This window comes from Polypterus senegalus, chromosome 3 (assembly GCF_016835505.1).
Source record: "Polypterus senegalus isolate Bchr_013 chromosome 3, ASM1683550v1, whole genome shotgun sequence".
NCBI lineage: Eukaryota > Metazoa > Chordata > Cladistia > Polypteriformes > Polypteridae > Polypterus > Polypterus senegalus.
In genome coordinates this window covers 79,017,587-79,036,596 of record NC_053156.1, presented here as the reverse complement: position 1 = coordinate 79,036,596, position 19,010 = coordinate 79,017,587, and the positions used below count along the sequence as shown (strand labels likewise).

Here is a 19,010-nt window from a genome sequence, read left to right as displayed (position 1 = left end):
TTAATGAGTTTTTATCCATGTCCCTGTGTTGTTGTTGCAAACATTTTAAAATAACAACTTGGATCGATTGTACTAATTCCTTTAACAATTTTAAAAAGTCAATCATGACACCTATTAATCTTTGTTTTCCTAAACAAAAATGGTTCAGTTCTTTAAATCTTTCCTCATCACTCACACTTTGCAGTTTTAGAATTAGACTATCCACTATTCTCTGGACTTTTTCAGGCCCTGCTATTTTTATAGGCTGCAGGCCGAACATGCACAAACGACTCTGGCTCACCAGTCCATTATACAGCTAAGACTATCCTCCATTAACTTATACAGGTTGGTCCAGATCTAATTATGCAGATTCAGATCGTCTGGTTGACTTTGATTTTTGCAGGGACGATTCCAATTTGGCGCGAAGATGATTCTTCATGTTGTCAGTTCGCACACTTCTAGATGGTCTGGGATTTTTCGGGTGATTTTCTATGTAATAAACTTAATAAGTTATAGCAGGCATGTCAAACTCACTACCATTGATGGGCCGCTTTGACTGCCATTCATGCGGCTGCACTGTAACAAATACTATTATACTATTATACAAAGTTACTATAGCTTTCTTTTCAATACTGAAAACTTTAAAAAATGTAACACTTAAGTTTAAAGTTTAAAGAAAAGCAATTTATTTCCATACAATCTCCGTGCAACAGCGTACAATTTGAGTCTTAGCCTCTTAGCTAGGTCCTTATATTATTATATTATATTCATTATATTATATTCATTCCTTATATAGGAGTCTTACAGTGTGAGATTTATTTCTTTTGTCCCGACACTTGGCATCTCTTGTTAGTAACCAGTTTGTCAATATCAGGCTTGAAATCTTGTGCAGCTGCAACTTTTATGAGGGATAACAACAACAACATTTATTTATATAGCACATTTTCATACAAACAGTAGCTCAAAGTGCTTTACATAATAAAGAATGGAAAAATAAAAAACACAATAAGAAAACAAAATAATTCACCATTAATTAACATAGAATAAGAGTAAGGTCCAATGGCCAGGGGGGACAGAAAAAACAAAAAAACTCCAGACGGCTAGAGAAAAAAATAAAATCTGTAGGGATTCCAGACCATTAGACTGCCCAGTCCCCTCTGGGCATTCTACCTAACATAAATGAAACAGTCCTCTTTGGAATTAGGGTTCTCACGGATGAAAGGTGCTTGACAATAAGTCTTGAGCGATGTGGGGTTTTGGTAGCTTTCATTAACAAAAACAATTGCTCACAAAGGTAAGTGTTTCCGAACATAGACAGTACTCTCGATGCCAACTTATGGATCTGCACATACAAGGGTGGCAGGTAAGCATACAAGCCTGGCACACCAACTTTGTTGTATTTTGCCATCAGAATAGAATCTGACTGCAGGTTAATCAATTCCATTTGGATATTCTCAGGCGCATTCTCAACGTTGTAAGAGTATGGTGACGTAAACAGCACAAAGTCCTGTTCGTGTGAACTGAAATCGCGAAAACGCTCACTGAATTCATTGCTCAGTAATACAAGTTGGAAAACAAATCCTCCAAAAATCTAATTTTACTTTTCTAAGTTTACTTCAAAGTTTATATTGTAAAATAAGCCGATATGCAAAAAGCCCCCTGACCTACACTAATTATACAAACTCAAAATCATAAAAATCTGTTAATAAACAATTCACCAACCTCTCATGTCCACTTCAGATCTTCGGCTGTAGTCTGCACTAACTGTTCGTTACAATACTAGCACAAAATTACATAAAACTAGAGCGAAAAAACGTGAAAATATGCGAGCTATTACTACTCGTGATGGTCAGTTCTGCTCAGTGGCCAGTCTCAGCAGCCCTGCCAGTAGTGTAGCCCAGTGGTCCGCAACCTGTTTGACACCAAGGACCGCTTTACTAGAAGCAAATTTTTCCAGGAACCGGTGGGTTGTTGGAGGTTGGAGTTTATGGGGTGATTATGGGTGGGTTCGTAGGGCAGTTTTATACACAATTTACATTACATTTCTATTATTATTAAGTTATAATTTAGTAATAGAAATTATACAGCTTACCATAATGCAGAATCAGTGAGAGCCCTGAGTTTGTTTTCCTGCAACCAGACGATCCCATCTGGGGAGGATGGAAGACAGTGACACGTGAAGTATGTTGCTTATGTTCAGTTTACTCTGTAATCTCGTTTTGGTTGCTGTCACTGCAGAAAACGTGCATCACAAAGATACGATGTTGGAAATGGAAGCAGCTTCAATGCAGAAGTGCATTCCAAAGCGCTATTGCCGCGTGTGAAATTGTTTGTCCGGGTCCCAAGAAAGTTTAAAAACCTCTATGTTCTTGAATGAGTGCCGCATTAATATGAATGTTCCTTGAACAAGCACCACGGCAACCACATAAAAACGGCTTTTTCGACGTCTTCAAATGCAGCAGTTCGCAAACGTTTGCATCCCGAGATTTTTCTTCTTTTTTGCATATAACAAGTATGCCGTTTCTACAGAAGGGTGATAATGAGTTAAGTTGTAATGGATGTTTTTCAAATGTTGACAAACAATAAGGAACTTAAAACCACACAAAACAAAAACAGCAAAAAAACAGTACGAGGAAAGTTCGAAGAAAGAACATTTTTTACAGTGTTTCTGTTTGGTGTAATTTTTGCAAATGTCCACAACTGAGCTGTGACCACAGAACTAACTGCTCTGTGGGTGATTCATTCAAGCATTTCAAGGTCAGTTCGTTGTAATGAAAGTATCTGCTGCTGAATGTACTTCGTAGTAACGAGATTTCTGTGGACTCGTGTCATATGGGGAAACTGTCAGAAACATAAAAATACTTTGTTGTAATACTCTCTCACCGTGGTCTCTCTCCTCTTTCTGCACCGCTGCAAAGCCCCGCCCGCCTAGCGTTCTGAAAAGTGTCCTCAGTGAAGGGGGCAGCCTTTTTGCTGTAGCTCTTCACTGAGTGAGTCTCCGTTGCTGGCAGTACTCTCGCAGCTCGGTAGTGGGCCGCGGACCGCAGCCTAGCACTTCAGTTGCGACTTCGCAGCTGCAACTATACTAGCAGATGACGTTTCCGGTACCGTAATGCCATGGGAAAACGTGCTTTTGTCAGAAGGCAGAAGTAAGAAAAGTCAATAAGTAACGCCGAATATGCAGAATGATTCAATCACAAACGATAGTAATCATTTTGTACAAGTTTAGTACTAACTAGGATCTGTCATGCGAGCTGCACAGATTTCTGTTGCGGACCGCATGCGGCCCGGGGGGCGCGTGTTTGACATGCCTGAGTTATAGCATAATGAAAATTGCACAATTAGATCTGGACCACCCTATACACTAAATATTATGCTAAATAATCTAACAGCCTGCTAGTCTTCCTAATCATTTCCATACACTGACTGAATAGTGAGAAATCCACTATGACTCCTAGATTCTTCTATTAAGGTATACTGACTGGATGTCGACAGTGATGTGTTCTCTACAGATTCTCTTAAGGGGTACTTTCTCAAAATACCTATAATGCATTCAGACCTGACATTTTTACTTTCTACATGTAATATCTTACATTTACCTAACGTTAAACTTCATGTGCTATAAATCTGATCAAACCTGTATTCTGCCCAAGGCTCGCTGTAAAAATATACCTGATTCTAGATTATCTGCCATCCCATCTCATTTGATATTACCTACAAATTTGACCAGCCTGTTATTTATAGACCAATCCAGATCATTTACAGTATATGTATTAAAAAGCTGTGTCTCTAGCTCTGATTACTGAGTTAAAGAACTTTAAATGTCACCTAATTCTAATAAGGTTCCTCACATTATAATCCTTTACTTTCTTTGCCTAAACCAATATTTCACCTGTCTACACATTGTCCCTTGAACTGCCACATTTTCAGATTGATACCTAGCTTCTACATGGTAACTTAGCAAAAGCTTTCTGAAAAAAAACAAGAAAAATAATGTGTCCCACTAATTACATTGTTGAATATTCTGTTGAATATTATTAAAACACAGTCTCACCCATCTAAATCTACACCGACTTTTCACAAATATACCAGCCAAGAAATGTTGAATTTTTTACTTCATAATTGCTTCCATTCATTTACCCATGATACACTTTAAGTATACTTGTCTACAGTCACATGGGCTGCCACATAGCCCTTTATATAAAACAGAATAATACTGGCTAGCTTCCAGGTCTTAGGAATTTCCCCGAGCGCCTAGTGATTTTGAAAAATATGAGTCAAGGGTTGATATGTGTGCTCACTAACTTCCTTAACCACTTAAGGAGAGATGTTATCTGTTCCTGACAATTTGTTTGACTTTTAATCTAAGCAATTCTTCTCCTTTTACAATTTCCAGATCATTCAGTACTTCCTTGATAGTCCCTGTTACTTCTGGTAAGCGATCAACTTTTTTGTATGTGTAAACTTTAAAATTTAGAGCAGTCCATACTTCAGTGTGTGTAGATTTTAATATACCCTGATATACTTCATCTCCTTATTGTCCATTCTTTTACTATTAAACGCCACTTGGTGTTTTAGCAAACTGTGTTAAAAAACAGTCACTAATCTATACACATAAAAGTCAATGTGTGTATGTATGTATGTTCCAGCATCACGTCCGAACGGCTGAAGCAATTTTCATGAAACTTGGTACAAATGTTCCTCATTGGTCGAATAAAAATACTGTGGGGTGAAATCAGCCCTAAACCATCTGCTTCTGGGTAGGGTGGGGGGTAATCTTACAGTCTTGTATGCATGTTATCATTCAGTTGACACTCGGAATGACCACCAGAGGGCGAACTGGAGATGACTGCCAGCATTGTTTATGTTTGAACACCAACACCGCGCGCCCCTGTTGGTTTTGAAATTAAATAGAGTTCTACACATGCAAGTTTGTGTGTCTGTCCGGCCCGGAAATGAGAGGTAGAGTCGGGGTGAGGGCTCCAGCTCCAAGGTTACGCAAGCAAGGCCAGCACACCGGCAAAAGGAAACCTCCTAAGAAAGACAGTTGCTTAGCTGCTAATGCACAAACAATGCGAGCACATTGGCAACACGAATCCTCCTACAAGAGAGATGCCCAGAGTAGTTCTGATGATTTCAATACTTTCTAGGATCCTGCGCTGCTTACACAGTTAGTATATTGCAGGTGACTGCCAGCACTCTTTATGTTTAAGCAGCACCGCACCCCTGTTGCTTTCAAATTAAATAGAGTTAGCCGGTTCATCTGGATGGTAACATACATACAAGACCACAAGACAAGGACATTAGTGAGTCTTTATTGTTTGTTAATTAGTTTTTATTTTTAAAGTTGTGTTTTTTTTAATTATGTTTTTCTCAAATAATTAAAAAAAAAAAAACATTTTATTTTCCTCCCAGGCAAAGCTGGGTATTTCAGCTAGTTACAAACTCCTGGGGCCTCATGTATAAATGGTGCATACTCACAAAAATGTTTGTGTACTCCCGTTTCCACGCTCACATTGAGATGTATAAAAACTAAACTTGGGGTAAAGCAACCCACATTTTCAAGGCAGTCTCAGAACATGTACACGCACTTTCTGCTTGGTATTGTAAACAGGAGGCACCCAGCATCAAAGCAATGCTACTGTTTCACATCAATGACCCGGGCTTTATCAAATAAAATTCACTGCCTATCATTTACAAATTTAAAGCACTTAATTGTAATCAATCTGTAACAACACAATGGTGCATGGAATGGCCAAACTATTCCAACTACCATGGCTGCTTTAGTGTTGTTAGAAGACATTGCAAATGGAAGAATTACAAGAGAATGCAGATTTACAGATCATACTGAATTTGTGTCTCATGACTGGCTTCTAAGTCAATTTAGATTTCCAAGTGCTATCTGCTTGGACCTGTGTGCTTTTAGAATACTACAATGTATACTTTTATGTACTATACTATAATACTCATTTTTATGATGAAATGCATTAAAGTATGTATATTACATTTTACAGATAAATTGCTTCCTTCATTTAAATAATGCATACTGTTAATAATTAAATGGGGGGACACGGTGGCACAGCAGAAGCAGTACTACCTTTCAGTAAAGGGGTGAAATCCCAGGAGTACCGGGCCTGCAGTTTGTATGTTTTCCTGGTGGGTTTCCTCTGCATGCTTCGGATTCTTTCCAAAGGCATGCAGGTTAGGGGATTTGATGATGACAAATTGATGCTACTAATGTATGTGTGTGCTCATATTCATCCTGCAATGAGCTGGCACACCCATCCTAGGATTGTTCCTGCCTCACACTTGATGCTTGCTGGGACTGGCACAATCTTACAGCCCTACTGCCACTATACATCCATCCCAGAAATGCATACTTGCCCAGACACACAGTTAATAGGATAAGCAAAACACCATACTTCATTGCTGAATATAAACATACAAATGCTATATTTGTGACATTAATTTGGCAAACTAATGTTACTGAGTATAATCCATATTTGAAATGTTAAGATTAATTGACTACAGATAACATTAGATCAGTAAATTTTCTAATTCTGAATATGTACACAAGCTAAACAATAAGAGTCTACTCACTCATGTAAGATTTTGTCCTTTTATTTTACAAGATTAGTATTTTTATGATTATACATACATAATTTTATTTGAATTGTATATTGTTAATTTTTGTTGTATTGTTTTCTTTTTATTTATTGTTTCTTTTAGTATTTATTAACTTTGCTTTGGTGTATTTCTTAGGCTTTTTTGTAAGGTGTCCTTGAGTGGCTTGGAAGATGTCTTTAAATAAAATTTATTATTATAATTATTATTATTACTATTATTATTTCAGAGTATTTGAACCCAGATTAACTTTATGCAGATTCTGCAAAAAAGGAATACTCCACCCTAAAATTATAATTACTTTACCTGTTACTTTACTCTACGTTGTTTGTTTGCTGAGACAAACTTTTAATCTTATTTTTTTAAGGAGAATAGAGATCAACAGATTTATGATACAACATACAGCAATGGGGGCAAGCAGGAGACCAATACTGAACAACAGCTAACAATATTTATAACCATGACACAAAAACTCAAGTTAATCATGTCAAATATTCCATGTGTTATCCAGTCATACCTTCACAATATCCGAGTACATGAAACTGAGCTTTTGAACTGAAGAAAGGACTCTTGACCAATGAATAAGGGGGGGAGACAAATTTTCAATTTTGAAGCTCTGTCATATTTGAATGTATTTCCCATTCGTGTACTATGATTTTTCAGAAGCATCTATTTAACAATATTTTAGCAAAAAAAAGAAAACTTAGATTTTAGACATTGTGGGCATACAACTGGATAACTGTTATGTTGAATATGAGATGTGAGCAATTCGACATTCTTCTCATGGACATTTTAATATTGTTTGCTGTTGTTCAGCATTGGTCCCCCCACTAGACACTTGCAGAAACTGTGCAATAACAAACTGAATATGAAAAAACAAAAGAGAAAACACAGAAAAAATGAGAAAACGAAAAAACAAATCGAGTATGCAAAGACAAATAAGAAACAACAAATGCTAATGGAGCAGCACACACATAAAATAACAACTGTACTAACAAATTGGGAAGCATGAAAACAAAAAGAGAAGTGCATAACCTAAAACAAAGTGGAAAAAACAGTGAAGTCTACACCACGATTCAAACCTAGCTTTTCAACAAGTAGTGTAGTGGAAGCAAAAACACTGAAAGGTAAAAGGGATCTCTTATCTTCCATCCATCCATTTTCTAACCCGCTGAATCCAAATACAGGGTCACGGGGGTCTGCCGGAGCCAATCCCAGCCAACACAGGGCACAAGGCAGGAACCAATCCCGGGCAGGGTGCCAACCCACCGCAGATCTCTTATCTTTTTTTAGTTATTTTATGTACTTTGGCAGAAAAGGTAACACTTGCTTAACTTCAAGCACTGTATGCCAGGACAGTGTTTAAAGTATTACAAACATATTTGAGTATTTTTAAATAGTAGTGAGGATAACTTAATGCTGAAAGAACTCCTTGTTGAAAAACATTTCGTATTGGTATAATATTTATTGCACTAGTATATTCACATGTAGAGTTTGTATGCCAAGTTGTATTCCTATTAACTTTTCACATAAACATTGTTATAGTATTAGGTGTGGACATAAAATTTATTGTAACGAATCAGGGGTGAGAGAAAGGAGAAATGGAATCTGCCGCTTATAGCCAGACTGCTGGGATGGGGCCCTAAAAAGTACTGTTAACTTCTTCAGCTTACTCACACCACCCGGCTCCATCTCAGTTTGCTCTCCTAGGGTCAGATGCAACCCATTAGCAGACTTTCTTCCAGTTCCATGAGCCGACCTAAGACCAGGGTTCACATATGTCATACACCAGAAGCTAAGCATCAGAACCAATGAGCTTTAGCTGCCAGGGAATGCGTGGTGCTTTGGCAGGTAGCTGCTTTTATAGGTGGCATCTCTGGGTAATTCGCTTCTTCAGATAGTGCATGTCCACCTGAGGAGCATGTCCCACACACATTCGGACCCATTACTGTGTATTATTTGTGGATAATATAGAAATAGAAAACTACTTTCACTTTGTGGAATCTCTAATAGTAGTTTGTTGGAATAGTCCTTTTGATTGTTTCGGTCCCAGATCCAGTGTCATTCACGTACATCTATACATAGTCATATTTCACTTTCACAATTTCATATCACCGTATTTAAAAAGTGAGTATGAAAAGAGCCAGACATCCCTTTTAGTTTATGAGATTTTTTTTTGTTTAATCACAAAGTCTTTCAAGTCTGTCTTCACATTTTAGTCTGGTCACTCTTTTAAATGCTACTACAAATGTTGGCAAAGCCGGAGGTTAAAAAGAAAAGAAAAAATTAAGTGAGGCAGCAGTGCATCACAAATCAATTACTGGGTCCTAACAGGTGGCATGGTGAAAGCAGTGACAACGAATGTCTCCTGTTTATTTAGGTATTTTTTAATGATTTGACATAAAACCTTTGATAACTGCTGGAGATCCATTTAAAGTTTTGGAAACTTAAGTTTGTCAGTCCTGCACTGATTGTTATAAAACCATAATGTAACGCTAAGAGCGTGACCTTGAGCAACTATTCATGCCAGAGTGTTGCAGGACAAAAACAGGTGACCAAGAGCAATCGTCTGTGACACATGCGACAATTGTTTATTTTTATTGTGATTTATTAGTTGGCTCATTTTAGACCAAAGTGTTATATCTGATATCGAGGCATCAGATTTCTTCTGCTATGCCTACAGTAGATATGTCAGATTTCTACTGGATGTAAACCCATTTACTGGTGAAACTCCATTGGCCCTGCCACTGCTCTAGCAGTTAGTGCTCAAAGTTAAGCAAACATTATGTTTTCTATCGCAGTATGTAAAATACCTAAAAAAGACAAGAAATCTCTTTTACTTTTCAGCATTCTCGCTTCCACCACACCACATTTTGAAAAGTTGGGATTGAATCATGAAGTATGTTTAGCTTTCATTGTTTTTCTATTTCGATTTGGGTTATGCGCTGCTCTTTTTGTTTTCACGCTTCCCAATTTGTTTGCGCAGTCACCATTTTGTTTGCGTGCTGCTCCATTTGCATTTGCTGTTTCATTTGCATTTGTTGTTTCATTTGCTGTTTCTAATCTGTTTTAGTGTATTCAGAGGATGCAAGAAGTAGTGTTGGCGAAGGTGGATGAGTTTAAATACTTGGGATCAACAATACAGAGTAATGGGGAATGTGGAAGAGAGGTGAAAAAGAGAGTGCAGGCAGAGTGGATTGGGTGGAGAAGAGTGTCAGGAGTGATTTGTGACAGACGGGTATCAGCAAGAGTGAAAGCGAAGGTGTACAGGATGGTAGTGAGACCAGCTATGTTATATGGCTTGCAGACAGTGGCACTGATGAGAAAGTAGGAGACAGAGCTGGAGGTGGCAGAGTTAAAGATGCTAAGATTTGCAGTGGGTGTGATGAGGATGGATAGGATTAGAAATGAGTACATTAGAGGGTCAGCTCAAGTTGAACGGTTCGGATACAAAGTCAGAGAGGTGAGATTGCGTTGGTTTGGACATGTGCAGAGGAGAGATGCTGAATATATTGGGAGAAGAATGCTAAGGATAGAGCTGCCAGGGAAGAGGAAAAAAGGAAGACCTAAGAGAAGGTTTATGGATGTGGTGAGAGAGGACATGCAGGTGATGGATGTAACAGAACAAGATGCAGATGACAGAAAGATATGGAAGAAGATGATCCGCTGTGGCAAACCCTAACTGGAGCAGTCGAAAGAAGAAGAAGCTTGTTTTTGCATTTTCTGATTCATTTTTGCATTTCAAATTTGTTTTTGCATTTTCTGTTTTGTTTCTGTGTTTTCAATTTCTTTTTGCGTTTTTCTTATTTCTTTTTGCATTTCCAAATTGTTTTTGCATTTTCTGATTTTTTTTTGCATACTCTGATTTACTTTTGCATAATCAATTTATTTTTTGCATTTTAAGATTTGTTTTTGTGTTCTATGACTTGCTGTTGCATATTCAATTTGCTTTTTAATATTCTGATTTGTTTTTGCATTCTCTAATTTGTGTTTTTGTTTCCAATTTGCTTTTGTGTTTTATGATTTGTTTATGCAGGATTTAATTTGTTTCTGTACATTGCACTTAAGGGCTACCATAATTTTCAATGAAAACATGAGATTAAACATTTTTAGGTGACAAAGAAATCACTTTCACGAGAAAACTATGCTTTTTACACAATTATTTGTAACATATTTGAAAGATTTTTTTTTAAATCTTAAAGGAAAGTTTTATATAAAATGTATAAAATTTTATTACAACTTTTTTCTTTTTTGACTTAGTTGTTTGAGAATGGAATTCCACATGTCTAGTTCCAGTTGGGCAGATTCTTTAGATGTTTTGTGGAATTTATTTTGAACAGGCAGACAGCTGTTTATCTCAAGAGCTAAAACCATTAACGTCACAAAAAGACAGTAAACGTGACTGAGCCATGACCTTGTACAACTGATGGACTGATGCCATTATCTTTCACACTTCTACGGTTACTAGGATTGCTTAATGGTAATCATACAAGGATGTAAATCAATCAAAACAATAAGCAGACTCAAATTTGCAATGATCAACATGGAGTTCAATGAAGTAGCACATTACGTTTTAAACAAATATGATTATAATTGTTTCCAACAAATTCACCCCTGCTTTACCCACTCAATTGGATGAATCACATTATTAAACTCTGACCATACGAATTACGCATTCTTTTTGATTTGAGAAATTTAAAACCACGGAGGCAAAATTCAAAATATTTAAACAATTATTGGCACCCATGAAATTTGTTAACAGCTTTTATGGTGGTCTAAATGGAGACACAAAAATCTAATTGTTTGATGCAGAGAATGCCTTTTAAATATCAGCTTGCCTATTTAAAAAAAATCAATGAATTAAAAAGAAAAAAACTCTTTGAGCAATGAATCATTACCAGAAAAGAACACTGCAGTGTCCCAAAGGGATCTTGTAGCACACTATCTATTAATAAAGGAAACCCCCATCACATATCAAAACCTGCAAAGTTTGTCACTGTCAAAGTTTTCATTCAGTTTTAGTAATCATCGCTGCACATACTAGAATGAGCTTTGACAGAATCTCAACAAAATCAAGCCATTTACTGTTTGCATGAGTTAGTTATGCACAAATGAGTTGTCCAAACATATACAACAATTTTGTTTAAGTATGCCAAAGAGGGTGGAGTGGTGGGTCTAAGGCTAGGGATCTGCACCGGCAATCGAAAAGTTGCTGTTTCGAATTGCATAAATGCCAGAAGTGACTCTACTCCATTGGGCCCTTGAACAAGGTTGTTAACCTGCAATTACTTCATCCTGGGTATGGCGTTAATGTGCAACCATCCCTGCAAGCAGATCCTCCAACTTGCAGGGAAAACTTGGGGGTTGGTGGCAGAATTGGCACTCCAGCCACTGTAAAAAAATAAATAAATAAATAAATAAACTCACACTGTTCCAATGTGGTGCTGAGGTGTTGCATGGCTGCACTTGGGTCATCCTATGCCAATGCCTGAGACAGACATTTAAAAAACAGCATGCCATTCAAGCAGAACCATACTAATTTCCTATAGTTGCCAAAATATTATGTGGCAGACATTCACTGTTTATGTAGTGCTCTTCATATGGAACAGTTTCAAGTATTTTAATTAACTGAATATACAGTATTTTCTGATTACTTTAGATAGATAGATAGATAGATAGATAGATAGATAGATAGATAGATAGATAGATAGATAGATAGATAGATAGATAGATAGATACTTTATTACTCCCAAGGGAAACTTCACAGCACCAGCATACTCATAAAAAACAATATTAAATTAAATAGTGATAAAAATGCAGGCAAAACAGACAATAACTTTGTATAATGTTAACGTTTACCCCGTCGGGTGGAACTTGAAGAGTTGCATAGTGTGGGGGAGGAACGATCTCCTCAGTCTGTCAGTGGAGCAGGATAGTGACAGCAGTCTGTCGCTGAAGCTGCTCCTCTGTCTGGAGATGATACTGTTCAGTGGATACAGTGGATTCTCCATGACTAACAGGAGCCTGCTCAGAGCCCATTGCTCTGCCACGGATGTCAAACTGTCCAGCTCCATGCCTACAATAGAGCCTGCCTTCCTCACCAGTTTGTTCAGGCGTGAGGCGTACTTCTGCTTTATGCTGACTCCCCAGCACACCGTGTAGAAGAGGGCACTAGCCACAACCGTCTGATAGAACATCTGCAGCATCTTATTGCAGATGTTGAAGGACGCCAGCCTTCTAAGGAAGTATAGTCAGCTCTGTCCTCTCTTGCACAGAGCATCAGTATTGGCAGTCCAGTCTAATTTATCATCCAGCTGCACTCTCAGGTATGTATAGGTCTGTACCCTCTGCACACAGTCACCTCTGATAATCACGGGGTCCAGGAGGGGCCTGGGTCTCCTAAAATTCTCCACCAGTTCCTTGGTTTTGCTGGTGTTCAGGTGTAAGTGGTTTGAATCGCACCATTTAACAAAGTCCTTGATTAGGTTCCTATACTCCTCCACCTGCCCACTCCTGAAGCAGCTCACGATAGCATCATCGTCAGCGAACTTTTGCACGTCGCAGGACTCCGAGTTGTATTGAAAGTCCGATGTATATAGGCTGAACAGCACCAGAGAAAGTACAGTCCCCTGCTGCGCTCCTGTGCTACTGACCACAATGTCAGACCTGTAGTTCCCGAGACGCACATACTGAGGTCTGTCTGTAAGATAGTCCACGATCCATGCCACCAGGTATGAATCTACTCCCATCTCTGTCAGCTTGTCTCTAAGGAGCAGAGGTTGTATGGAGCTGAAGGCGCTAGAGAAGTCCAGAAACATAATTACAGCACCACTGCCTCTGTCCAAGTGGGAGAGGGATCAGTGTAGCATATACTGTAGATGATGGCATCCTGCGCTCCCACCTTCTCCTGGTACTGCACAAAGTTACAAACTGTTCGATTACCATACAACATAATTAGTACAACTTATTCTTACATATATATATAAATACTGTAACTAGTCATGCTACCAAAATATTATTTTAAAAATTACCTACATGAACCTTTAACTCCTTTTCTACTTTTTGGCATTTGTCTGAACCCTTGTTGACCATCAATCCCTTTCTCAAGTGTGTTCCAGTAAAACCTGCTTCTCAGACTCTGATATTATTTTCTGGACACACTGTTTACCTCCTATGCACTTGTATACTTCCCATCTTTGCAAGCAACTCTCTCAGGGAGCCTACTATGCCTCTTCTCCTCCACATGTGTCTCACACTTGCACTTCCTCTTTCAATGGTGTCACCAAAGCCAAATTGACCAATTACACCAAAGCCAAACTGACCAATCAAATTGTTCTGAGAAGTAAGCCATACACAGATCTTGGCATTTTATTGCATGCTAGATATCAGACACCACTTTTTCTAGTGCAGCTTTGTGACATCAGATGCAAAATGAGAACTAATGCTGGATTACATGCCAATTCATGTCCAAGGCACACTCTCACTTGCTCATTCAAGGCCATTTTAGTATGGAAAATTAACATAATATGCATGACACTGAAATATAAAAGGAAATTAGAGTAGCTAGAATAAGTGCACCTGAACACAGGGAGAACATGCATTCTCTGCACGGATAGTATCATGGTCAGACATTCAAGCCAGGTTCCAAATATTTGATAAAAACTGTGTGTGAAGGTGGCACAATGGTGCTGCCTCATGGTTCCAAAAATGTGTCTCTATCCCAACACCATCACTTTCTGTATTATTGTTGCATACCTTCCTTATTTCTGCAAGGGATTGTCTCTGCGTATTTCAGTTTTCTTCCCACATCTAAAACCCATTTGTGTTAGGTTAACTGGTAACTGGCATGAGTAAATGTATTAATAGTTTCATGGCCACACTTAATCATGACCCTGTTTTTGATGATGCAATGATGGGCTCTGGGTCCCCACAACCTTGAAAATGAATTAAGAAAGTTTAGAAAAATAAATTGATAGATGAAACTATATGTTTACTAATGGTGCTAAATCACACACATACTGTTGGGTAACTCAGGAAGCTTTCAAAAGGTATTCATATTTTAAACCAGTTTTCTTTGCTGTAGAATTCTCATGTAACTGTTATGTGTGAAAACCGACTATTTTATAGTAAAATATTTGTTATTGTCCACTGAAATATCTTTGACCTTCACCAGTAGTCAGGTTTGTACAGTTGTGCTGCTTTCCACATATGCAAAAGAAAACATGAGTGAATTTTTGCATACTGACTTCTGGAAATCAAAGACAACAACAACATTTCTATAGCATATTTTCATACAAAGAATGTAGCTCAAGTGCTTTATAAGATGTCAAATAAAAAGTTACAAGAAAAGAGAAATAAATAAAATTAAGTAAGAATAAAATAGAATATAATAAAATATAACTAATATATAATAACTAAAATATAATAAAAGAACTATTCTTTGATTTGTGCCTGGAAAAAGGTATGGTGCCAAACTGCATGTTAAAGCAGCATACTAGATGATAATTCCTGTCCCCACGCTGCTGCTGCCCACTCTCTTCAAACACTGAGTCACATTAAAGTGTTCAGAACACCCCATCAGATTACATATGCTTGCATTCCATAAAGAGATATTTTGGCAGGGATCACTTGCTGAAGCAAATGTTGCATACACAGTGTGTTTGTGTGTGGCAATATGACTTGCTCAAGTATGAAAACTGCAGATTTAGTCCCAATCCTGGATCACTGAACTTAAAGCAATCAATGTAAGCCTAACACGTGCTCAGAAAAACAACACAGACTGTTAAACTACAACTTTCTAGGGGAAATGTTGTTTTATTGTATTTAAGTGGCAAGACCTCAAGGCTGCTAGTTCACTTCCCTCCTCCAGCTGACCTTGTTATCCAGAGAAATTCACTTGTGTTTTCACACAGTGTGAAAAAACATACAATGTACGCAGTGTAGCAGTTGTAAACTACTACCAGATGATGTTCATTATAGAAAATAAAGCTACTCTTGATCTCCCACTTTCTAAACATGTGCAAGGTGTGCTAACTGATGGCTTTAAATTGAGCCTATATGATGTTTGGATTTGTATGTGTGTTATGAAGGACTGGCACTGTGGATGGTGAAATAATGTCTCTTCGGTCGTATTTACATTGTCATTTATATACTATAAAAATAGTTAACTTGAAATTGTATTAAAGAAGGATAATATACAGCTATACATTTATTCTTCTCATCTGTGAAAGGTTAAATTTATTGTGTTTTGTGCACCTTGGAAAATTACCAGCAATATGCATTCTATACTTGTGATTGATCATTAATGAAACATTTGAAAGTTTCAGAATTTCTGTATTTTTCCTCAGTTAGTCAAGATCTTTTGATCATGTCATGTCATGTCATTTTCGAACCAGAAGGTGGGTGGGAGGAGTGGCTGGAGCCCATACCAGCAAGCATTGGGCACAAAACATGAGGGCACCATCACTGGGTGAATACACATGCACACACCAGCATGCTGTTCTCTGATTGGTTGTAAGAGAAGGAATAAGAGTAAGAATTATATGCTCTGTACTATGTAAATACTAACACCGTATTTAGAATGCTTCCTATTCTGTGATGTGCTCTCTACTGGCATTGAATGAAACCCACTTGAACATTCACTGGTGCAGTGTCCAGTCTCAGTTCTTCTACAGTGCCCTGCCCAAGCCTAGCTCCCACCGTGTGCCCACTGCTGCCAGGACTAGCGACGGCTTCCTAAAACACTGAACTGGATAAGCAGGTTAGAAAATGGATAAATGCAATGGGTGTTTTTTTCTTCTTTTGTATATACAATATAAAGGATCACCTTGCCACACCCTGTAAGTCCTGTCCACCCACCTTTTTTCTCATATTTTTCTTCTATTACAAGGGCAGCATCTTGCCAACTTGCCAGTTTATCACACGCACACACCTCTATACTAATCCATACAAGTTACTTGAGTTGTCACTTCGTTTAGCCTGAATAAGTTTAAGATAAGGAGAGGTGTGCCAAAACATACAAGTCCATAAACACTGAGTCATATCTGGGCATTTAACCCAGATGTTAGCTTACCATTACACCCCCATTCTGTCCAGAAAACTGCTATACAAAACAGCAATTAAAATCCAGTAGCAGCCAAAGCGATAAGGCGACAAAGAGAGGGGTGTGGGGTGGAGGGCATTCTACTGCCCTCTACATTAACATCTGTTACTTGAGCCAGTCAGGTTTCTACGTTCGGACAGTCACCAAATTGTGCAGGGCGCTGTGTACTAGTGGAATTCGATGGAATGCGGATATTAATCATCTCCAGCGTATTCGATTACTAAGATCACCGACACGCTACTCGCTCATCCAGAAGAACAAGCGATCGCACTCGCGCATGCTCAATTTTGAAAGCAACAGGTTCCTAAACGCCAATGTTATTATTTGAAGAACATGAAAACGCTATTCGTATGCAAATTTCGAGCGGTATTTTTTAGTGATTTTGCGACAAGAAATCTCAAAATTAACAGAAAAAGTACGACATTCTCAGTAAACAAATTCAAAACCACATTAAAGGAATTAACATTTACACGTTTATATTTAAACGATGAGAATATTTTTAACTGTAGTCCACTGTAAAATCTGTCCAGGCAGGAAGACGTTGTGGAAATTTAGAAAGGTGCGGTTGTTAGGCTGCAGGGTGGATCACACAAATGCAGCTGATAAAACGCTTTTCACGCCCGCCTATCGGCATTTCACAGCAACGCGCACTTTGCGATGATGAGGCATGTTGGGAAAGATTTCCAATGCCCGTTTTTACACGAAATGCGCAGGTCTAACTGATGTCGACATGCACACACGCTCATGTTGATAAACAACTCCTGTTGTGAATGGCAAAGATGGAACACGCCAGCATCGTTACAATTCGTGTCCTAGCAGTTCTAATTGCAGAATCAGCCGCGCAGCTCTCTCACATGCTGAACTTACCTGCGTTGTAAAATCGATCCAGGACGGTGGTTTCACCAAAGTCCAGCTTCCCAAACTGTACAGTTTCCAGCGTGGCACCAGTACTGTCACACGACTCTTTCAAGCACTGTAAGGCTGCGTTTTCTGTGGCGTACGTCGGGCTAAGTTCGTTGACAACATAAACCACCGATATCGCCCTCGTTTTACTTTTGGTCGTCGTTAAAACACCTCCTGGAACTGGATATGCACAACAAGTTGTAGTGCTGGAGGCCGAGGGCTCCTGACAGAAATAGGTGCCCGCTGCGGGGAGTTGATTGGCACAGTTCACCCCATCTGCCAACCCGCAACTGAATGCCAGATCGCCACTGCCTGTGTCAGAAGCGGGGCAAAAGATGGGCACCGTGAATGTAATACCGTCGAAATCTTGGCTCATGGTCTGCTGTGGTTATCACAGGGAATCCCTGGGGCAGTTAATCCAATTTACACCTACGATCTCTCGTGTGCAGCATGCATCGATGGATTGTGCCCTGCGTGCTCCTCTGGAGTGCACGTTTCCTTTGGTTACACGAAGCCTCGGGGCGAATTTAACAATTACTTCCTCTGGTGTCCCCGACAATCGAACAACTTGCTTACAGCAGTCCTGCAACGAAAACTGTTATAGGAATCCAAATGCGTACTCATTCGTATGCCCTTTTATCTGCTGTCAACAGGAACATCGTAAACTCAGTCCGAGCAGCAACGTGACAAAGGCTTAAGTTTGCAGAGCGCCGTGTGACTGTAGCTTGTCGATTTCATGCCTTTGCAGTTTTACATGGAGAGTGGCGCGTTAGATCATCGACGATCTTCTCAGTTCTTGGAATCCGTGCCTTTTTCTACGCCGATATAAAAGCTATAAACACCTGTTCATATTTCCACCTACTGAGATTTTCTGTTGCTATCCTGGTATCAAGAACTCCATCACAGAGACGCTGTCATGCGACGGAACCCCGGAGCTGTTCTCGATAAGCACTTCCCTTCGAAACTGTCTGCGCTGACAGGCAGGCAGATCGTCGCCACGAATGCTGCACAGTTCAACCCCTTTCTCCTTTTAAGCCATTGATAATACAGGCCTGAAACAGAAACATTCTGCACAGACAATCCTGTCAGCAGTACTCGATCTAGTATCGCATCTACTTTAACATTTCTTAGTGACTTCTTGTGCCACACACACATACATACGCATGCACGCACATTTGAGATAAGCTGCGCGTTGTGGGACGGGCAAGCTACAAAAAGAGGAAAGTTTAAGGTCTGCCTTCTTAAAGCTACAAGGGAATAGTCATAGTGTGCAGCTGTAAAAGACTACTTCCAAGCGATCGGTGATCTGTTCAAGGAGAGGAATGATGGAAACCTTCAGTAAAACCAACGTGTATGCCGTGACAAGGGCGTTTAATTAAAGTGTTACATAAAATCATTTTCT

The 19,010-nt window shown here is 38.9% G+C and overlaps 1 protein-coding gene across 1 annotated transcript in view; it reads right to left on the bottom strand.

The window, feature by feature from the left end:
- The window catches only part of map3k5 (mitogen-activated protein kinase kinase kinase 5), a 188,436-nt gene extending 169,653 nt beyond the window's left edge, over positions 1-18,783 (bottom strand). Inside the window, exon 1 of the mRNA XM_039747501.1 lies at positions 17,573-18,783. Coding sequence (XP_039603435.1) covers positions 17,573-17,984 — 412 coding nt within the window. The 5' untranslated portion in view covers positions 17,985-18,783. The remainder of the gene's footprint in view (positions 1-17,572) is intronic.
- Between the last annotated feature and the right edge of the window lie 227 nt (positions 18,784-19,010).